Source organism: Protopterus annectens, chromosome 10.part0, assembly GCF_019279795.1.
Source record: "Protopterus annectens isolate FY-2018-M chromosome 10.part0, PAN1.0, whole genome shotgun sequence".
In the NCBI taxonomy this organism is placed as follows: domain Eukaryota; kingdom Metazoa; phylum Chordata; order Ceratodontiformes; family Protopteridae; genus Protopterus; species Protopterus annectens.
The window spans coordinates 339,623,012-339,641,221 of NC_056744.1; the positions used below are offsets into that span (position 1 = coordinate 339,623,012).

At 38.8% G+C, this 18,210-nt stretch overlaps 1 protein-coding gene across 3 annotated transcripts in view; it reads right to left on the reverse strand.

Moving 5' to 3' along the window:
* KLHL20 (kelch like family member 20) overlaps positions 1–18,210 on the reverse strand; it is a 1,442,445-nt gene that overhangs the window by 1,046,213 nt on the left and 378,022 nt on the right. For all 3 annotated transcript variants that reach the window (XM_044085231.1, XM_044085232.1, XM_044085230.1), the window contains one exon: positions 620–1,193. In XM_044085231.1, the coding sequence (XP_043941166.1) occupies positions 620–1,193 (574 nt within the window). The remainder of the gene's footprint in view (positions 1–619; positions 1,194–18,210) is intronic.

Here is an 18,210-nt window from a genome sequence, read left to right on the forward strand (position 1 = left end):
GCAAAACCTTGACGCCTCATCATGGAAGACTTGGCCAATATCAGGAGTATTATCCGGGCATAATGCCATCCAGCCGCCACATATACACGCAGACACAGACACGCACGGACATACACACGGACGCAGATGCACAGACACACACGTAGACATACACACGCAGACACAGACGTACACAGACACACGCAGACACACACACGCAGACACACACACGCAGACACACACACGCAGACACACACACGCAGACACACACACGCACGCAGACACGCACGCAGACACACACACACACACGCAGACACACACACAGACACACACACGCACGTAGACGCAGACACACGCAGACACACACACGCAGACACACACACACGCAGACACACACACGCAGACACACACACACGCAGACACACACACACGCAGACACACACACATGCAAACACACACACACACGCAGACACACACACACACGCAGACACACACACGCACACCTATCCTGCAGCTGCCTTGTTAAGGAAGAACAGAATACACAAGAGCATACCTTTGGGAATTGGAATGTTGCTTCAGATAACAGCAGTACCTCTATGAGACCTGTATGGTCAAGGCACTCTTTCACTGAGAAGCTTACCTCCTGAAAGTTATGCTGAGTAAACTTGTCAGCAATGCGGAGCAGTTCCCGGCAAGAGTGTGTGTCAGCGAAGGCTCGTATCCCAAGGCAGTTTGAAGGGTCCAGCTGTCTCTTTAAGAACTCACAGCAGGCTTCTTGGATTTCTGCCAGCTGCAGAAGGCAGGCAGCCGGCAGCAAGGTCTGTACATTGCCTTCCTCAACAGTGATCTGGGATGTGTAAGAGAAATCAATTAGAAGCTCCATGGCCCGTTCATCAATGTCCCTGATCACCACTTCTGTCTGGCGACTCTCTGCCAGCTCGCCAGTGAACATGGCACGAAAATACGGACTGCAGGCAGATAGTATCACCCGGTGGGCATATATCTTCTTGGCCCCAACAACAAGTACAACATCACACAGCTCCCGGTGCTTGCGAAGAAGGTTAATGACTTCCAAAGTCTGTCTGGGGTGCTTGTCAGAGACATAGGGCATCCTAGCAGGCTGAGGAACCCCCTCTGGCAATTTGTTAGGGTCTCCAAGGGTACAACGGCTTGTGATGTCCATTCCGATCTCTCCTCCTCGTAGACTGGTGCACCTACAAGGAAAAAACAAAACATAATCAGGTATATTCAGAACAGCATAGCTAAAAGCATCTATGTCCATGAAAATTCAAGTATAACAAAATTAGTATCTGCTTATGTATGTTCACAATACACATGAAGGGGAGTTTCTCATGGCTTCTCAATGCATTTCCTTCCACTCTACAAGCGATGCACTGAATGTATAAAAAGTACTTCAACCAGAAATGTCACAGCAAGATGCACAATGAAGAAAGTTCATTTAAATTTATCACTGAAAATATCAAATTATATGAGAGTCAGAAACATAACCATACTTACTCCAGCTAATGACTAAAACAATAAAATGCCTTTGCCTTCAGCCTGCATTGTGCAGAAATCCACAGCACTTTCTAACAATGCTGCCACCAATTTACCTGGTAGCTCTGCTGGTATAAAGCAATAGAGTCCTGGTGACCAGGGTTCGATTAGTGTCCTGGACACCTGCTTGGAGCTGGTTGGGGAGGGACAGGAATGAAGGGATAGTTTCCAGTTTCCTCTCTCTCAGGAGACGAGAAGGGGGACATACACCTGAGGCAGACAATGTATTCACTCTAGAATGAGAGGTGTGTCTGAAGGCTTATGTGGCATGCTGAACTGAATACCAATCTTATGCTATGCCTTACTACATGCTCCCCGCTGAAAATGCTCACTTTGTGTGTATGGGGTATTAGGACCATAAAAGTGAAACTCTGGCATCTGGGTCGGTGACGGTATTAATGCAAGTTCCCTTACCTCTACAGGATGGAATAGCACACAGAATTCTTCACACCTGGGGAACAAGCAGGCAACTGAGATTCCAGAGGTGAAGGGTAGTTAACGGTCAGGAGGAGGAGGAAAAAGCCAAAGATAATGCTGAAAATAACAGACTGAAACTTCCTGAGCACATTTATAAATGGATGTCATCCAAGGCCAAAACTAAAGTCAGCAACTCTACCATATCATTTTTTTGCCAAGACCCCACTGTGGTGATAAAACAATTGGAATTGGGATCTTTAGAAAAGGGTAGGAGCAAATTACATAGGAAAAATGGGAACTGTGGGAGCAATACATGCAGAGGAGGAAGGAGGTTTAAAAGAAGGTAGAATTTGAATGAGCTATGTAATGTTTGCCTGATAATGACTGGGTAGATTATAAATGACGTATAATGTTTGCAACTAAAATTATGTCAATATGGTTTGTGATGTATAATGTTTGCAACTAAAATTATGTCAATGTTGTGTCTTTCGGCTTTTCCCGGTTAGGGGTCGCCACAGCGGAACTCCGGTCTGCTAATGATTGGCAGTAGATTTTTACGTGCTGGCTTGCCAGGCCTAACGCACAACCTTCAACGAAGGAACGCCCATTCACGCATGTCGCCACACAGAAGACGCTCTGAGAATCGAACGGGCAACGTCTAACTGTGAGGCGACAACGCTACCGCAGCACCACCACCAAAATTATGTCAATACGGTTTGTTTTTATTTATATAAATGTACGATTGCCTATGTCATACATGAATTTAATAAAGATAATCCTTGTTTAAAAGAGACCACCATGGCGAAAACATCACAGAAAAAAATGAGAAAACCTCTATTTTTAAGCATCTAAACAGCACATGAAAGACAGAACTACATTATTTAAAAAAACAAACCAAACAAATGAATAAATAAAGCTAATTATTAATATAAATCTATTTTGGCTCTTTCAGTGGCCATCGCATACCTTCTGGGTTTCAGTCCTAAACACAAAAAAGACCGCATCCCTAAACAAAGTAATGCATAAAACCTATTTAAGTTTTCTATGTGCCTGTACCAATCTTTTTGAATTTCATTCACATAAGCAATGTACAGTGATACATAAACACAAGCTTCAGATGATCATATGTAGACAAGTAGCTTCAACGGTCCACAGAATACTTTCATGCAATTACCTGAAGCACTTTGTTTTTATTAATATTTGTTTTCCAGGTTAGAACACTGAATTCCATGGACCTTCTTCAGACTCGACCTAAACCTTAACCAAAGCTGTGACTGGTTAAGTGACTTGTTCAGACACACACAGTTAGGAAATGGAAGCTGAGGGAATCCAACCTTGCACCACAGGAACAGACTGTTAACAGCTCCCTAATCCTGAGCCAACTGCCAGACACTACATTACATGTACATGACAGAGCAGTGACAGGTTGGCTATGTTACATGTATAAAATCTCAATGCTGAAAACCATTTCAACATAGGACTTAAAAAAATACAGCTAAAAGAAAATCTAACTGCAAGCACAGGCTACCCTTTTTAACAAATACATAAGGGCTTGGTTTCATCAAGGGCAGGTCATGTCTCCTCAACCTGGTGGACTTCAAAAAGGCCACCAAAACAGTGCACGAGAGCTAAACGGTGTTTTCTGCCTGCCGTGACGTGGCCAATCTAGGGACCTAAACTTCATCTGCAACATAAACGGAACATGCCGGAGCTACAGCTATCTGTCTCAGGGACTTCTCTTCTCTGGGACACGCTTCCCCTCCATGTGTACCAGAGCTTTTCCCTAACCCAATTCAACAGCAACTTGAAACAGTAGATGAGAAACCTAGTTTGGCACCTCTCTAGTAGACAAAGGCAGCAAGCAAATGCTTGGCCACCCATGCCAAAGTCTACAAACATCACTTAAAATAAACCCTAGGGTATCAAAACTTGTCAAGATACACTTGCCAAAGCATGGACTGGCTTAAAAAGGACCTGTGGGGCAGTTAGCCTTTTAACCAGCTATGAACCATTGGAGGCTGGGTGACCAACACAGCCTAGCTGGGCTCAGTCCAAAGCTGTTGCATAGAGTCACCACATAGCTTAACCACAGAAAACGGAAAGGATGCGAGTCAAAATATAACGGCAGGAGTGAGTGGAATGAGCTACAATCCACTAGTCCTACGCAATTAAAATCATATGCTTGGAATCCTGCTCTGTAGTGTAATGGGAAAATTTCTGACTAGGACTCCGATGACCCAAGATTGATTAGCAAATCACATGCTAGAAACGATGGGCAGAAAAGGGTGGCACTGAAAGGCTGACAGTTTGCCCACCTTGAGGTGGAGGGATGTGATCTGGCCTGCTGTAAAGTCAACACCTACTAGAGATAGGGGTGTACTACATGCAACACTATGGACCTGGGACATGTACTATATTCTGCCAAGCTATGTTCACATGGCAGCCTTCATGGGGTACAGGCAGAAATGTGCACAACCACAGGAGAAGGCATAGTAGGACCCCATTTCAGCCCATGGGGAGGAGTTAGGCCAGAAAAAAGAAATACCACTTATGGCTATCTAAAGGGTGGCCACACATCCTGAACAACTCTCGTCCTGGTGATAGGGAACAAATGGATGGTAATGACAGTAGCTAGATGACCAGCAGGCATGCAGGACAGAAGGCTATAAACATGCAAAGTAACAGAAACATACCTAAATGTATAAATAGATAAATATGTCGATCACCTGTAACGTGAAATGAAATCTGGCTGCTGAAAAAAGGACAGACAGCTTGTGCAGGAGGCTGAAAACTAGCAGTTAAAAGCATCTGGCCCTGCTTCTGCTCACAGAACTGCGTCTGAAACCAAACTTCTTGAGTGGTAGTTGTCTCTGGAAATGCCCCTACACAGAGGTCCTGGGACAGTGTGAGGATTCTCCAAGCAACTTACTGGGTGCCATACAGTTGGGTATGGACCAGAAGATGAGAAGGTTATCTGACTGCAAATGTGAGATGCAGAAAGGAACTGTTTACTGTCTGGCCATATGTACCCAACAGCTACTTAGAGTATTCGGCCTTCCTGGACACCATCAGTTGGTACTCAATAGGGTACCACTTAATGAATCTTCCACCTCTTCTAGAGACTCCGTGTTCATATGGGAAACAATGGGGATACCTGAAGAGGCATAAGAATGACCGACTTTGCAGTCATACCATCAGACCCTATGTTATCTATTTTAATTCTCCAGTCAAAAAAACTGCTATCTTCAAAAAAATGATCACCACTTGGTGCTGAGCTGGGTCACATGGTAGAAGTAGTGGCCGACAGACCTGGGAAAAAATAAATGCATAAGCAGGGTGCACTGTGAAGAGTTAGCAGACACTTCTGTGTGGAACATGTTCAGCCCACACTAATGAAAGAGCTCTTCCTATAAAGGGAAGGAAGTTGGGTGGAATACGAATGCACTCTGTTCAGGACATCAACACTTGTGGCAACAAGAAGAAGCTGTGACCAGTGTTCTGGGAATCCAAGGACCTGCTGGCAGACAACACTAATATATAAAGACATTTAAAGACAGAGTCCCTCCACACAATGTTAGCATGTGGCACCCAGCACAGCTCTCAACCTGCAGTCTCAGAAAATTAGTACAAAGGGTCTTGAAATGTTGTTAAATCTAGCCAAAAATCTGGGTACCTAATTACCATAAAATATGAGTACCAAATAGCACACAACTTCCTTCTTCATGTTCACTGCAAACATCTGCACCATGTTCATTTGGTCAGTGGTCCACACCTTTACCAAGCACTACAAACATGGACTCCCGATTCTAGAAGCAGAGCCTCTTTTGAAAATGCAATGTTTCAAGTGTCAGCCTTATCAGCTACTGTTTCTTCAGCTGCTTTGGCTCCGGCTTCTCTGGGAGGCAATTACTGAGAAGGTTTAGGATTTTTACTAAACTTTAACCAATGCACAGAGTTCACCAAGGTAAGGACTTCGCAGATATGGGAGTACTCACTAAAATGCAGTGGGTACCTACCATCCTTGTGTCACCCCCTGTACTTCAAGAACGACTACATCCACCTTGACAATGTCATGGCAAGTTTATAAATGTATATATCATTGTTTTGTTATCTGTTACAGGTGTGCTCACTCTTTTTCTGAGTGGGTCAGAAAGTACAGCTGTGTAACAACTTACAGTAACAGTAGATTTCTGAATGAACACTGCTGCAGTATTACTAATGTATGGAAAGCATCCTGCCAAGGATACTTTACATTGGGATCAGTATACCAAAGATTAGGTACCTTTCTTATGTGCTGTATAGCTGCCATATGCCCAAAGGATGAGAGTCCTAAGCAGTACATAAGGGATGTAGAGACATGAAAAACCTTAGAATCTTCTTGCCATAGGCCAGAAAAAGAAACAAACTAAAGTGAGGCCAAAAAAGAAGAGGGGGACAGAAATAGAGAAACATATACACAAATACATATGTATGTGCATGACAACTAGAAGGGGAAAAGGAATGTGATGCCCACCACAGCCAGATAAGAAAACAAATGGGGGAAATGGAGGGTTGGTGAAGGCACTGCAGCAGTGATCAGTCAGGCATCGACTGCCACGGAAGTTCTTATAAAACTATACTATGCTCCTTCTTGATAGTTACAGTTATAATAATGCATGGGGAGATTCCCACAGCCTTCTAGGGATTAAGGGAGACACACTGAGGAGCTGAACTGATGTCCAGGATTTTATGAAGGACAGACCCTACAAAACCAACTCCAGACCAAAAGAAAGCATCAACCTGATAATGTATTGTAAAGGTATAAATGGATGTCTGGATGGGTGCTTCTGAAACAGATACAGTGTTCAGACCTTTGAAGAAGCTATCACAAGAAGCAAGAGCTCTGGTAGAATGGGCGTTTCTGTGACCAGGGAGATATTTTCCATGAAAACAGTAGCAACAAAAAATGGCCAGGAGATTCATCTGGGCATAACTTGCTTGGAGATAGGGTAACAAATCTTTTTGTCCTGAAAGGAAAGGATAAGTTGGCCAGACTTTCTGTCAGCTTTATCCAGATAAAACCTGAGTGGTCTCTTATGAATGCAAGATTCTCTCTCCCCTATAATAAAGGGAAGGGGAAAAAGGTGGGAGGATTGAAGGACTAACTTAAAAGCTCATTAAAACACAGTAGGAATAAAGGAAGGGTTCATTCCGGGTGTTAGCCAAAAGCCATAAAGCTTTGTAGTTCTGAAACCCTTTTAGGTAATGAAGAGGGTTAAAGTGCCGTCTTTTCTAGAACATAATTCATGTCCCAAGGGGGGGGGGGCAGCATTCCTTGGTGGCCTGGTGTAGTGGACGCATTTCAAGAACTGCTTCAACTCAAAACATGCAGAAAGGGGTGGATCCAAAAACAAGCAGAGACTGCTAACAAATGAGCTTTTATAGAACAGTAAGCCAGCAGTGAACTGAGCAGCTCACATAAAGAATAATGGCAACACCCATTTGAGAAGGGCCCTGTTTTTTTTTCTTCTTACACCATACAGAAAATCTCTTTCATTTGGAATTTTCTTGTAGCAGGTCTTCTTTTGCCTCCTGCATTACCTGTAGCATACTCCATAGTACAGAAGTCTAAATGAAATCTAAATCATTAAAGTTTTTAGCTCTTGTGGTGTCTGGGCAAGTCCATCCAGTAAGTTAACTTGTGGGGACTGACCTGGGTCAGATGGAAAAGAAAGGAGAACCAGTGCTATCTGGGCCCAAATGGGACAACCAGCAAGTTTTCCGATTTGTCCTTCTTGATCTTGAACAGGACATTTGGAATCACAGGAAGGGGAGGAAATGCATAAAAGAATTTTCCCTTTCATAAGAAAGTCATGGTGTCTGTTTTCTGGGTGTGGTATTCTGAAGCAAAACAGTCTGAGCTGCCCGAAAAGACCTATTTGTAACATTCCCCATGGATGGACAATCTGTAGGAAGACCTCCCTATTTGTCATCCATTCATGAAGGTCCATCTTGGATATGCTCAAGTACTTTGCACCAGTATTCCTCGCAAAGAGAATGTAAACTGCCTGTGGGAAAAGGTTATGCAGAATAGTTATGCTCCTGGCAGAGGTGATAGGTTTTTGTCACCCACAGGCACATACTCGCACTTGTTTATGTACCAAATAACAGTGATGCTGCCTTTAAGAACTCAGAGACAGAGTGCCTGGAGTCCAAAGGTGATGTAAAGAATGGATGATTAAGATCAGGACTTTTCATTTTTCACACTTATATGATCTTTCCTGTCCTGCTTTGAAAAACACCCTGGACCTTTATGTTCACAGAACATGCTCCATGCCAGATCTGGAAGCATCTGTGAAAATTTCCTGGTATGGACAGGGAACCAGAAAGGGCAATCCTGAACTGAATGATATCTAGTTGATCCTTCCTTTTTGATGAAGAGTGACAGAGGAATTGGAAATTCAGGAGGTAACCACTGAACCTTCCTCAAGTGCAGTCTGGCAAAATGCATCATTTGCAATAGTGAAAGCCTTGTACCCCTGGGGTCTCAAAATCTCTTTTGCAGAGTTCAAGTCTAGAGGAAGGACAGACAAAGGTAATGGCATGTCAGAACTGTACATCTTGTCCTGAGAAGGAAATGCTGTCATTCAAACAGCATTCAGTATACACAAAAACAACCAAACAAAGCAAAAAATAATAAACTACCGTAGAGACCAGGATCCACCACTCAAATAGTTTAATAAAACCTCTTAACTCCTCGGCAACAGCCTTACAAGGAGAACATAGAATAAAAATTCAAGCACAAGTTTATATAATCAAATCAATTAAACAATTAAACAATTTAAAATCACATAAGCTTAAATAAGAACTTAAAAATGGCCAAACGAAGAAAGGCAAGCTTCAAGGCTGAACAAATGTAAACCAGATAGCCGTTTATTTAGTACTTAGTGAGCGCTTTCGGTAGGGAAAACTTCCCCACCTTCTTCAGACAATTGTTTTACAAGTCTGATGAAATCTCATACAATTAAATACTATGCATAAATATGACATCACAACTGGCTGTTACCAATAAAACAATTAACATGAATTCTAAAAATCTTTTAACAAACATCAAAAACATAAAATGTGTACATATTAATTTAATAAAAACGTAATGTGTATCAAAATAAGAAGAATAGCAGCTAGCAGGCTAGATATGTAATAATAAAAATGTGAAAAAGTAAAAATCCACAAATGTCATTTTACTAGTATGTGTAAGTTATATAAGTGAATGAATAACCTTTTAGGTAAACATTCTATCAAAAATGTGTACCATAACATATACAACTACACTAAAATAATATTGAAAACATATATATCAAAATTGCTAACTCAATGCTATATTATATCAATATATGGATTTTGTATAAAAATGTATGTGTGGCTATGTATAAACATATATAAATATTAAATACTTTAAAAACCTCTCTTCACTTAACACCATATACATATATTTATACCAAAATGTGTTTATATAAAGAGAAATTTTTTGTTGTTGTTAAGAAATTATTATTATCTACCTAGAGCCAATAATCTAAGAAAACATTTAATGGACAATATCTCATTTAGACCTGGCACAGTACATGAGGCAGTAAGAATCTGCCAAAAAGCTTCCTGTTGTTCTAACACTATTTGCCAGGGACCCCCCCTCACATCAGGTTGTACTTGTTGTAACACCAAAAAGAAAAAAGCGTGATCCTCATTAAGGGAAATATGTTTTGCCAGTGCATTATTTGAATCTCTTTTCTCAATAGCATACATATGTTCATATAATCTTTTTTTGAGTGGTCTATCGGTTTTGCCTATATAAAAGGCCGAACATTTTCTACATACTGCCGCATAGACCACTCTATTAGTACAGCAATTAAATGTACCATTAAGATGATATTTTATGTTATTGCCAACATAAATATGTTTACAATATTGGCAGGCACCACACTTTTCAATATTATTTTAGTGTAGTTGTATATGTTATGGTACACATTTTTGATAGAATGTTTACCTAAAAGGTTATTCATTCACTTATATAACTTACACATACTAATAAAATGACATTTGTGGATTTTTACTTTTTCACATTTTTATTATTACATATCTAGCCTGCTAGCTGCTATTCTTCTTATTTTGATACACATTACGTTTTTATTAAATTAATATGTACACATTTTATGTTTTTGATGTTTGTTAAAAGATTTTTAGAATTCATGTTAATTGTTTTATTGGTAACAGCCAGTTGTGATGTCATATTTATGCATAGTATTTAATTGTATGAGATTTCATCAGACTTGTAAAACAACTGTCTGAAGAAGGTGGGGAAGTTTTCCCTACCGAAAGCGCTCACTAAGTACTAAATAAACGGCTATCTGGTTTACATTTGTTCAGCCTTGAAGCTTGCCTTTCTTCGTTTGGCCATTTTTTAGCTTCAGTTTTGTTTGTGGTTTCTATTTTACTAGTTTGTTATGTCTGGAGCCAACAAAGTTTCCGAGCAGGGAAATAGACTGAACAGAAATGGTAGCCAGGTTTTTTCTTCCCAAAACGAAGAATTTCCGACTTTAATTGAAGGACAGCAGCAGCAGCAGCAAGCAGGATCTTTTCCTGCTATACTCAATTTAACCTCTCCGTCTAATACATCATCTAATGATTTAACTATCTTAATCAATCTACTTATGGCAAAAGTGGACAATCTGTCTCAACGAATAGATGATAAAAGCAGTCGCAATAACAGGGTACCGGTACAAACAACATCGGTGCCCAACTTTTCAGCTTGTGTTTCCCAAACAGGAAGAGGAAACATAGCGCCGGTAGGGGCACCTACTGAAGGAGTTGCAGACTTGGGTCGACAACCTCGAGGCAGTCAGCAAGGCAATGCGGTGCTTCAGTTGGGGAACAACTCGGCAAATAGTTTGCTTAATGAATCTCCTATACCGTGTGTATCGTCACTTTTTGCTATTCAAGACTTTTTCACACCAGGGAATGGTAGCAGTGACGTTCATGATGAAAGGGTGAGTTCATTTTCAGACCACCTCAATGTTTTTGATCAAAAACTTTTCCATTGCAGGAAACTGCAACTTGAGATATCTTATTTACGTGAATGCATCAATAAGCATATTGTCCCGAAGGGGTTGCGCCAGTGGCGTTTCCCAGCTGGGATCATAAGGAACTCTGAATTTCATAAAGAACTTCTTTGTTTGTTTGATAAGCAAGGTATTGACTTTATGGAATGTTTAATCAAATTCTATTCAATGGAAGTATGTGTATTGCAAGAAGAGCTAATCAAACTTGAGTCACTTTTAAAACAACATGTGGATTTTGTTAGATACAGGTTCGATTTTCAGAGGGTGTTGTCCAGCATAGAAACCTCTATAAATAAAATGGTCAGCAATAAAAAACGGAAGATAGATAGGGATTTGTCTGACTATCAAAACCATAGAGCCTACCCCCCACCCCCATTGGGTCAAGTTGCAGCATGGAGACAGGAACCTACAGAAGTGAATAATATTGTGAACTTGGATTGTGATGGCAACACTAGTGTTGACTTGGGTGAAGGCGAACCACAACCAGTTCGCAGAAGTGAACGGTTAAGAAATAATGGGGCAAATAACAACTATAATGGCCAGAATGTGAATAACAATGCTCAGATTTCTGATGAGGCGGCGCCTCTGGAAGAGAACAATCAGGGTTTTCACAGGGTCAACACTACACGAAATGCGTCATCGAACAACTACCGTGGACGCAATCAGAGGAAGAGGAGGGGGAATCAGCAGAGACGTTGATTGATGATACAACTGACCCCAATGATGTAGGGACTGGTACACAGAGGCCAACAATTTTGTATAATTCAAAGGCAGATTTCAAAATCTACAATTATACAGTTTTAACAATCGATAAAAGTATTGTTAACTTTTTTGCTAAAGGTCTGTCTTTTGTTCCAGACAGAAAATGTAACCTTGTGAACACCATTGTGGATTTAAAATTGTATGTCCGTAAATTAAATCTCACATCTTTACTAGGAAATACCCCTTCTTTACTCAGTAGTCACAGGGTTTCTAGTATTTTTAACCCTCCACTTAGTAATACTCTTCACCTCTTTGAGAAAATGTGTGAGTTAGATTTGAGAACTATGGTAGATAGCCAACATTTTCTGTCAGGGAGAAATGGGCAGAAGAAAACGAACATGAACAACGATGAATTGGCATTCATTCAGTTGCTTAATGAATGCCAAATTCGTGTTATGGCCCCTGATAAAGGCGGGGGTTTGATCATGATGGATAATTTTGAATATGAAAACAAGATGTTGGATTATCTTAATACAGGTCCCTATATTCTTTCAAGTATTAATGAGGTGAATACCGCAACTAAAAAAAATCAGGGAATTTTTGGATGACCTATTCTTAGAAGGTACCATAGACCATGATACATTGCAATATCTTATCATGCCAGCTCCTAGGATTCCAACTCTTTTTGGGACACCAAAAATTCACAAAAATTTAGTTGACCCTCCCTTTAGACCAATAGTGGATGGGAGGGGGTCTGTTACATATGCTTCAGCGAAATTAGTTGATAGCATTCTAAAACCACTACTGAAGAAAGAAGTGCAAATTTGCAAGGATTCTTGGAACTTTTTAGAAAATATTAAAAAAATTCCTTATGATTCCAACTTAATTTTCCTCACGGTGGACATCAAAGATTTATATACGGTTATCCCACACGAGTTAGGCATCCAGTGGACAGTAGATTTTATGCTCCGTAAAGGGGCATCCAAGGAAGATATGTACCTGGTGGAAACATTGCTGGATATTATTCTTAAAAACAATTTTCTAATATTTAAGGACAATTTTTATGTTCAAACTAGTGGGATAGCTATGGGCTCACCGTGCGGATGCACTTTTGCTAACAGTGTTTTAGCAACGTGGGAGCACCAATGCCTGTTCCAAAATGAATGTTATCAACAACATGTCACTTGGTACACTAGGTACCAAGATGACATGTTTTTCTTATGGAAAGGCCCTTATGAACTTATTCCAGTTTTTATAGAGAAATTATCTGGTATGACACACTTTTTGGAATTTACTAGTTCGGTCAGTTCAGATGAGACAACCTTTCTTGATGTTAGAATAAGCAAAGATGATGTTTTAAAGAGATTTAAATCAACTATCTACAGGAAAACCACTTTTTCTAACACATATTTACATTTTACTAGCTCTCATCCTTTACATCAGAAAAAAAGTGTAGTTAAAGGTCAATTTGTCCGAGCAGCTCGAATGGTCTCTGAATCAGCAGACTTCACAATTGAATGTGATAATATTCAATCTATGTTTTTGGCACGTGGGTATCCTTTTGACTTTGTGCAGGATTTAAAACAGGAAGTGTATACAAAAAGAGAATCTGGGCGTTTTAAACCACTACTTGGAGGAGGAAATATAACTAGTAAAATAGTAGCAGATAATAATTTCTCTAAAATGTCATTTCTTTTCACTTTTTGTACTGATGCCAATGCAATCTCTAATATTGTGCGTAAAAATTGGAAAATCATCTTAGATGACCAACATTTAGCTAACTTGGTAGGCGAAAGGCCTATTGTAACTTATAGGCGAGGCCAAAATTTGAAACAATTGTTGGAATTGAGAAAAACTAAATCTAACCACAAGAATGTTGGAATGAAAAAGTGTGGTGCCTGCCAATATTGTAAACATATTTATGTTGGCAATAACATTGTGTTAGCTGGGAAAGAATATCGTCTTAATGGTACATTTAATTGCTGTACTAATAGAGTGGTCTATGTGGCAGTATGTAGAAAATGTTCGGCCTTTTATATAGGCAAAACCGATAGACCACTCAAAAAAAGATTATATGAACATCTGTATGCTATTGAGAAAAGAGATTCAAATAACGCACTGGCAAAACATATTTCCCTTAATGAGGATCACGCTTTTTTCTTTTTGGTGTTACAACAAGTACAACCTGATGTGAGGGGGGGTCCCTGGCAAATGTGTTAGAACAACAGGAAGCTTTTTGGCAGATTCGTACTGCCTCACATACTGTGCCAGGTCTAAATGAGATATTGTCCATTAAATGTTTTCTTAGATTATTGGCTCTAGGTAGATAATAATAATTTCTTAACAACAACAAAAAATTTATCTTTATATAAACACATTTTGGTATAAATATATGCATATGGTGTTAAGTGAAGAGAGGTTTTCAAAGTATTTAATATTTATATATGTTTATACATAGCCACACATACATTTTTATACAAAATCCATATATTGATATAATATAGCATTGAGTGATAGTAATTTTGATATATATGTTTTCAATATTATTTTAGTGTAGTTGTATATGTTATGGTACACATTTTTGATAGAATGTTTACCTAAAAGGTTATTCATTCACTTATATAACTTACACATACTAGTAAAATGACATTTGTGGATTTTTACTTTTTCACATTTTTATTATTACATATCTAGCCTGCTAGCTGCTATTCTTCTTATTTTGATACACATTACGTTTTTATTAAATTAATATGTACACATTTTGTCTTTGATGTTTGTTAAAAGATTTTTAGAATTCATGTTAATTGTTTTATTGGTAACAGCCAGTTGTGATGTCATATTTATGCATAGTATTTAATTGTATGAGATTTCATCAGACTTGTAAAACAACTGTCTGAAGAAGGTGGGGAAGTTTTCCCTACCGAAAGCGCTCACTAAGTACTAAATAAACGGCTATCTGGTTTACATTTGTTCAGCCTTGAAGCTTGCCTTTCTTCGTTTGGCCATTTTTTAGCTTCAGTTTTGTTTGTGGTTTCTATTTTACTAATTTAAATAAGAACTTTCCAATTACATTCTGCATTAATGCCACCAGGGGCTAATGTACCATATTTTAATAGTGTTTCTTTCTACAAAAGTTGTTTCTTAAGGTCAGTACCATACTTATTAGTAGAAATGTGTTCTAAAACTGTACCTAACAAACCCAAAGGGTTACCATTATACCTTTTAAAAGGCATAGCAAGAGGGCTCTCTAATCTTGCATTTTTAATGTCCCCAATATGTTCCTGAATCCTAGTCTTAAAGGCCCTCTTGCTTTCACCTATGTAGAACATACCACAAGGGCATTTAAGTGCCTATATAATGCCCTCTGTATTATAGGTTCATAGGTTGGTACTAGGCTATAAGCCCTATGGCCTATACAAGCCTAGCCATAACAATTCCCTGGCTATTTCTTCCCACACTATTTAATTCCCTGGACCCCTGTCTAGCAGGGCGATTGACGTGAACCCCGGGGTGAATTTCCTTTCTCCCATCCAATCGTCAAGGTTCCTTTTGAAGAGGACCAAAGAGGCACTCTGCTTGACATGTATAGGCAATCTATTCCAGAGTCTGGGGAGTCTCTGGGTCAGGAACCTATCCCTTCAGCATGTTTTGTCTATTGTGATGACAAGGTTTAGATCCCTGGAGTGTGTGGCTCTGAGGGATTGGGATTTCTTTAAGTGTAGCATGTCCAACAGCTCTGGGTTTGACATGGCCTTGTATGCTAAGCAAAGATCGCCTCTGAGTAGACGATATGCGACAGAGTATAGCTGGAGTTTTTTAAGGCGGTCAGCGTAGGGCATCTGCTTTAGGCCTGTGATTCTTTTAGTGAGGTATTTCTGTGGCCTTTCCAGTTGTTGCAGATGTCTTGAGAGGTACATACCAAACGGGGCATTGTATTCTATAATGGGTCTAATGAGGGATGAGTACAGTGGGACAATGACCTCCTTTACATGAAAACATGGCATTAGACTGAAAAGGTAGCCCATTAATATATTTAAATGTTTTACTAACATATTGGCATGTTACACATCTACCCATGGAGAGGTATCTACAAGACTAAGATTAATACTTAAACTCATATCAGGCATGGAAAATCTAGCATGTATTAACATGTCCCCTATGCTTTTACCCCTTCTATAGGAAAACCTAGGAATTCTATCAAAAATATCTATAAGGACTCTATACTTAAATAAAGAACCCCAATAAAATTGAATCATTTGTTTTACTTCTTCCATTAGCAGGTCATTAGCAATAATCACATATATCTTTCTTAAATTATTATTCAGTTTATTACCGGGTTTAAAAAGACACTCTTCCTGCCTATTATTAGACTGACAAGTAATATTCCTATTAACTTTGTCTGAAGAAGAAAATACTTTATTAATATCACAACCGCTCAATAAATAATTGAGCTGCTTTCTGCAATTCATCACTTAGTTCATTAGTATTGTTACATAACCTTTTAACTCTAACAAACTTGCCATAAGGAACGGATTTAAGGAGATGTGGAGGATGGCTGCTATGGGCATCCAAAAAATGAAAAACATCCTCAAATTTACAAAGAACTTTAGTAATAATTTTCCCATTTGAACCTCCTTCAAAACTGATATCCAGAAAATTTACTTTATTACCCAATTGAAAACCATCAAATTGCAACAAAAATCTACTATTCTGAAGACCACTCATAAAATGTCTGACTTGTTCTTGGCCCCCCCTTACAAATAAAATTAAATAGTCAATATATCTATAGTATTTCACCAGAGGCTTCTTATAAAAATCTCTCTGGTAGAGATGTTCCCCTTCAAAAAGTCCCATCATAATACTCGCATACATGGAGGCAAAAGCTGCCCCCATGGCTGCGCTCTTTAATTGATAAAATAACTGGCTATCAAATTCAAAATAATTGTTTTTCAAACAAAACTCTACTAATTCAATTATGTAATGCGTAAAGGGATGGTCATCCAAAGTAGCTCTTAACACTTCCAATCAATGTTGGTGATTAATACTAGTATATAAACTTTTCACATCAGCCATTAGCCAATACATATCCCTCATCCATTGTAAAGAAAGTACCTTATCTAAAAAATCAGAACTATCCCTGATAAAAGAATTTTGTTTAGTAACATATGGTAAAAGAAAACTATGTAAAAATATTCCCATATTATTAAGGAAATAGTTACATGCAGACACAAACGGGCGATGCTGAATATCTTTATGTAATTTGGGCAAGCAATAAAACGCAGCTATTTCACAATTATTAGTTCTAAATTTCTTATCTATATTATCTGTTGTAAAATATCCTAATCTCCGTCTCTTCTGTAATAAACTTTGAAATTGCACAGTGGCTTCCTTATATTCTTTTATGGTACACTGTAAGTAGTATTATTTAAATGTTCTAAACACATTTGAACATATTGTAAAAAAATGCATAATTACAACTTTATTCCCCTTGTCTGCTGGTTTAATAACCAGCTCTTTATTTTTACTCAGCTGTTGCAATGCCCTCCATTCTAACTTTAATTATATTGAACATACTGCCTATTATCCATAAATCGGTATATAAGGATTCTAAAGCAAAATTAACCATAGCTGAAAAATTCTGAATACCTTCATGTGAAAACGGAGGTATAAATTGGCTTTTGTATGCAATTTGAGATGTATCTAACTTACAACATGCATTAGGAACCTGAAAATCTTCCCCATCCGAAACACATGAATAGAAACTGTCATCAGAATCACTATGAAAAGACAAATCATGATCCACATTAAACATTCTATTGTTCATTTTTAAAAAAATAAGCTAAATGTAATTTACGTACAAAGCAATATATATCCTTCTTAATAATATGTAACCTTGGCAAAACAGTAGGAATACATTTTAAACCATGACTTAAAACAGAATATTCAGACTCATTCAACGTATAACCTGATAAATTAATAATATACGTTTCATTTCCACAATTATTAACAGAACTACTGTTTTGAGCAAAAGTCTCAAAATTCAAAGTGTGAAAGTCAGTTCCATCTGACTTGTTTATACCTTTGTTGTGTGGGTGACTGTCCTTCAAACAGCTGTCTTTCTCCTGATTCTGGAGCAGTTCTAGTTCCCCTACTGGCCTCTCTGTCCATGTAGCTGAACCTTTTGTTTTTGCGAAATGTCCGATGTAGATAATGTGGGTCCTGAGCTGCTTGAAACCCAGGATATTCTCCAGATTCACTCTCTCATTCTGTAGAGACATCCGAGCCTAAATGCGAGTCGCCATTACGTCTCTGGTCTTCTTCCTGGTTTGCAAACCGAATGCCTCTTTGACGTCGTTTCTTATTTTTTTTTTTTTAACTGGGTGAAAGCAGAGCCGCTACTATAATCCTTTATATCCCGATTTAATTTGCATTTCTTAGTATTCAGCAACTCTTTCAAAATTTA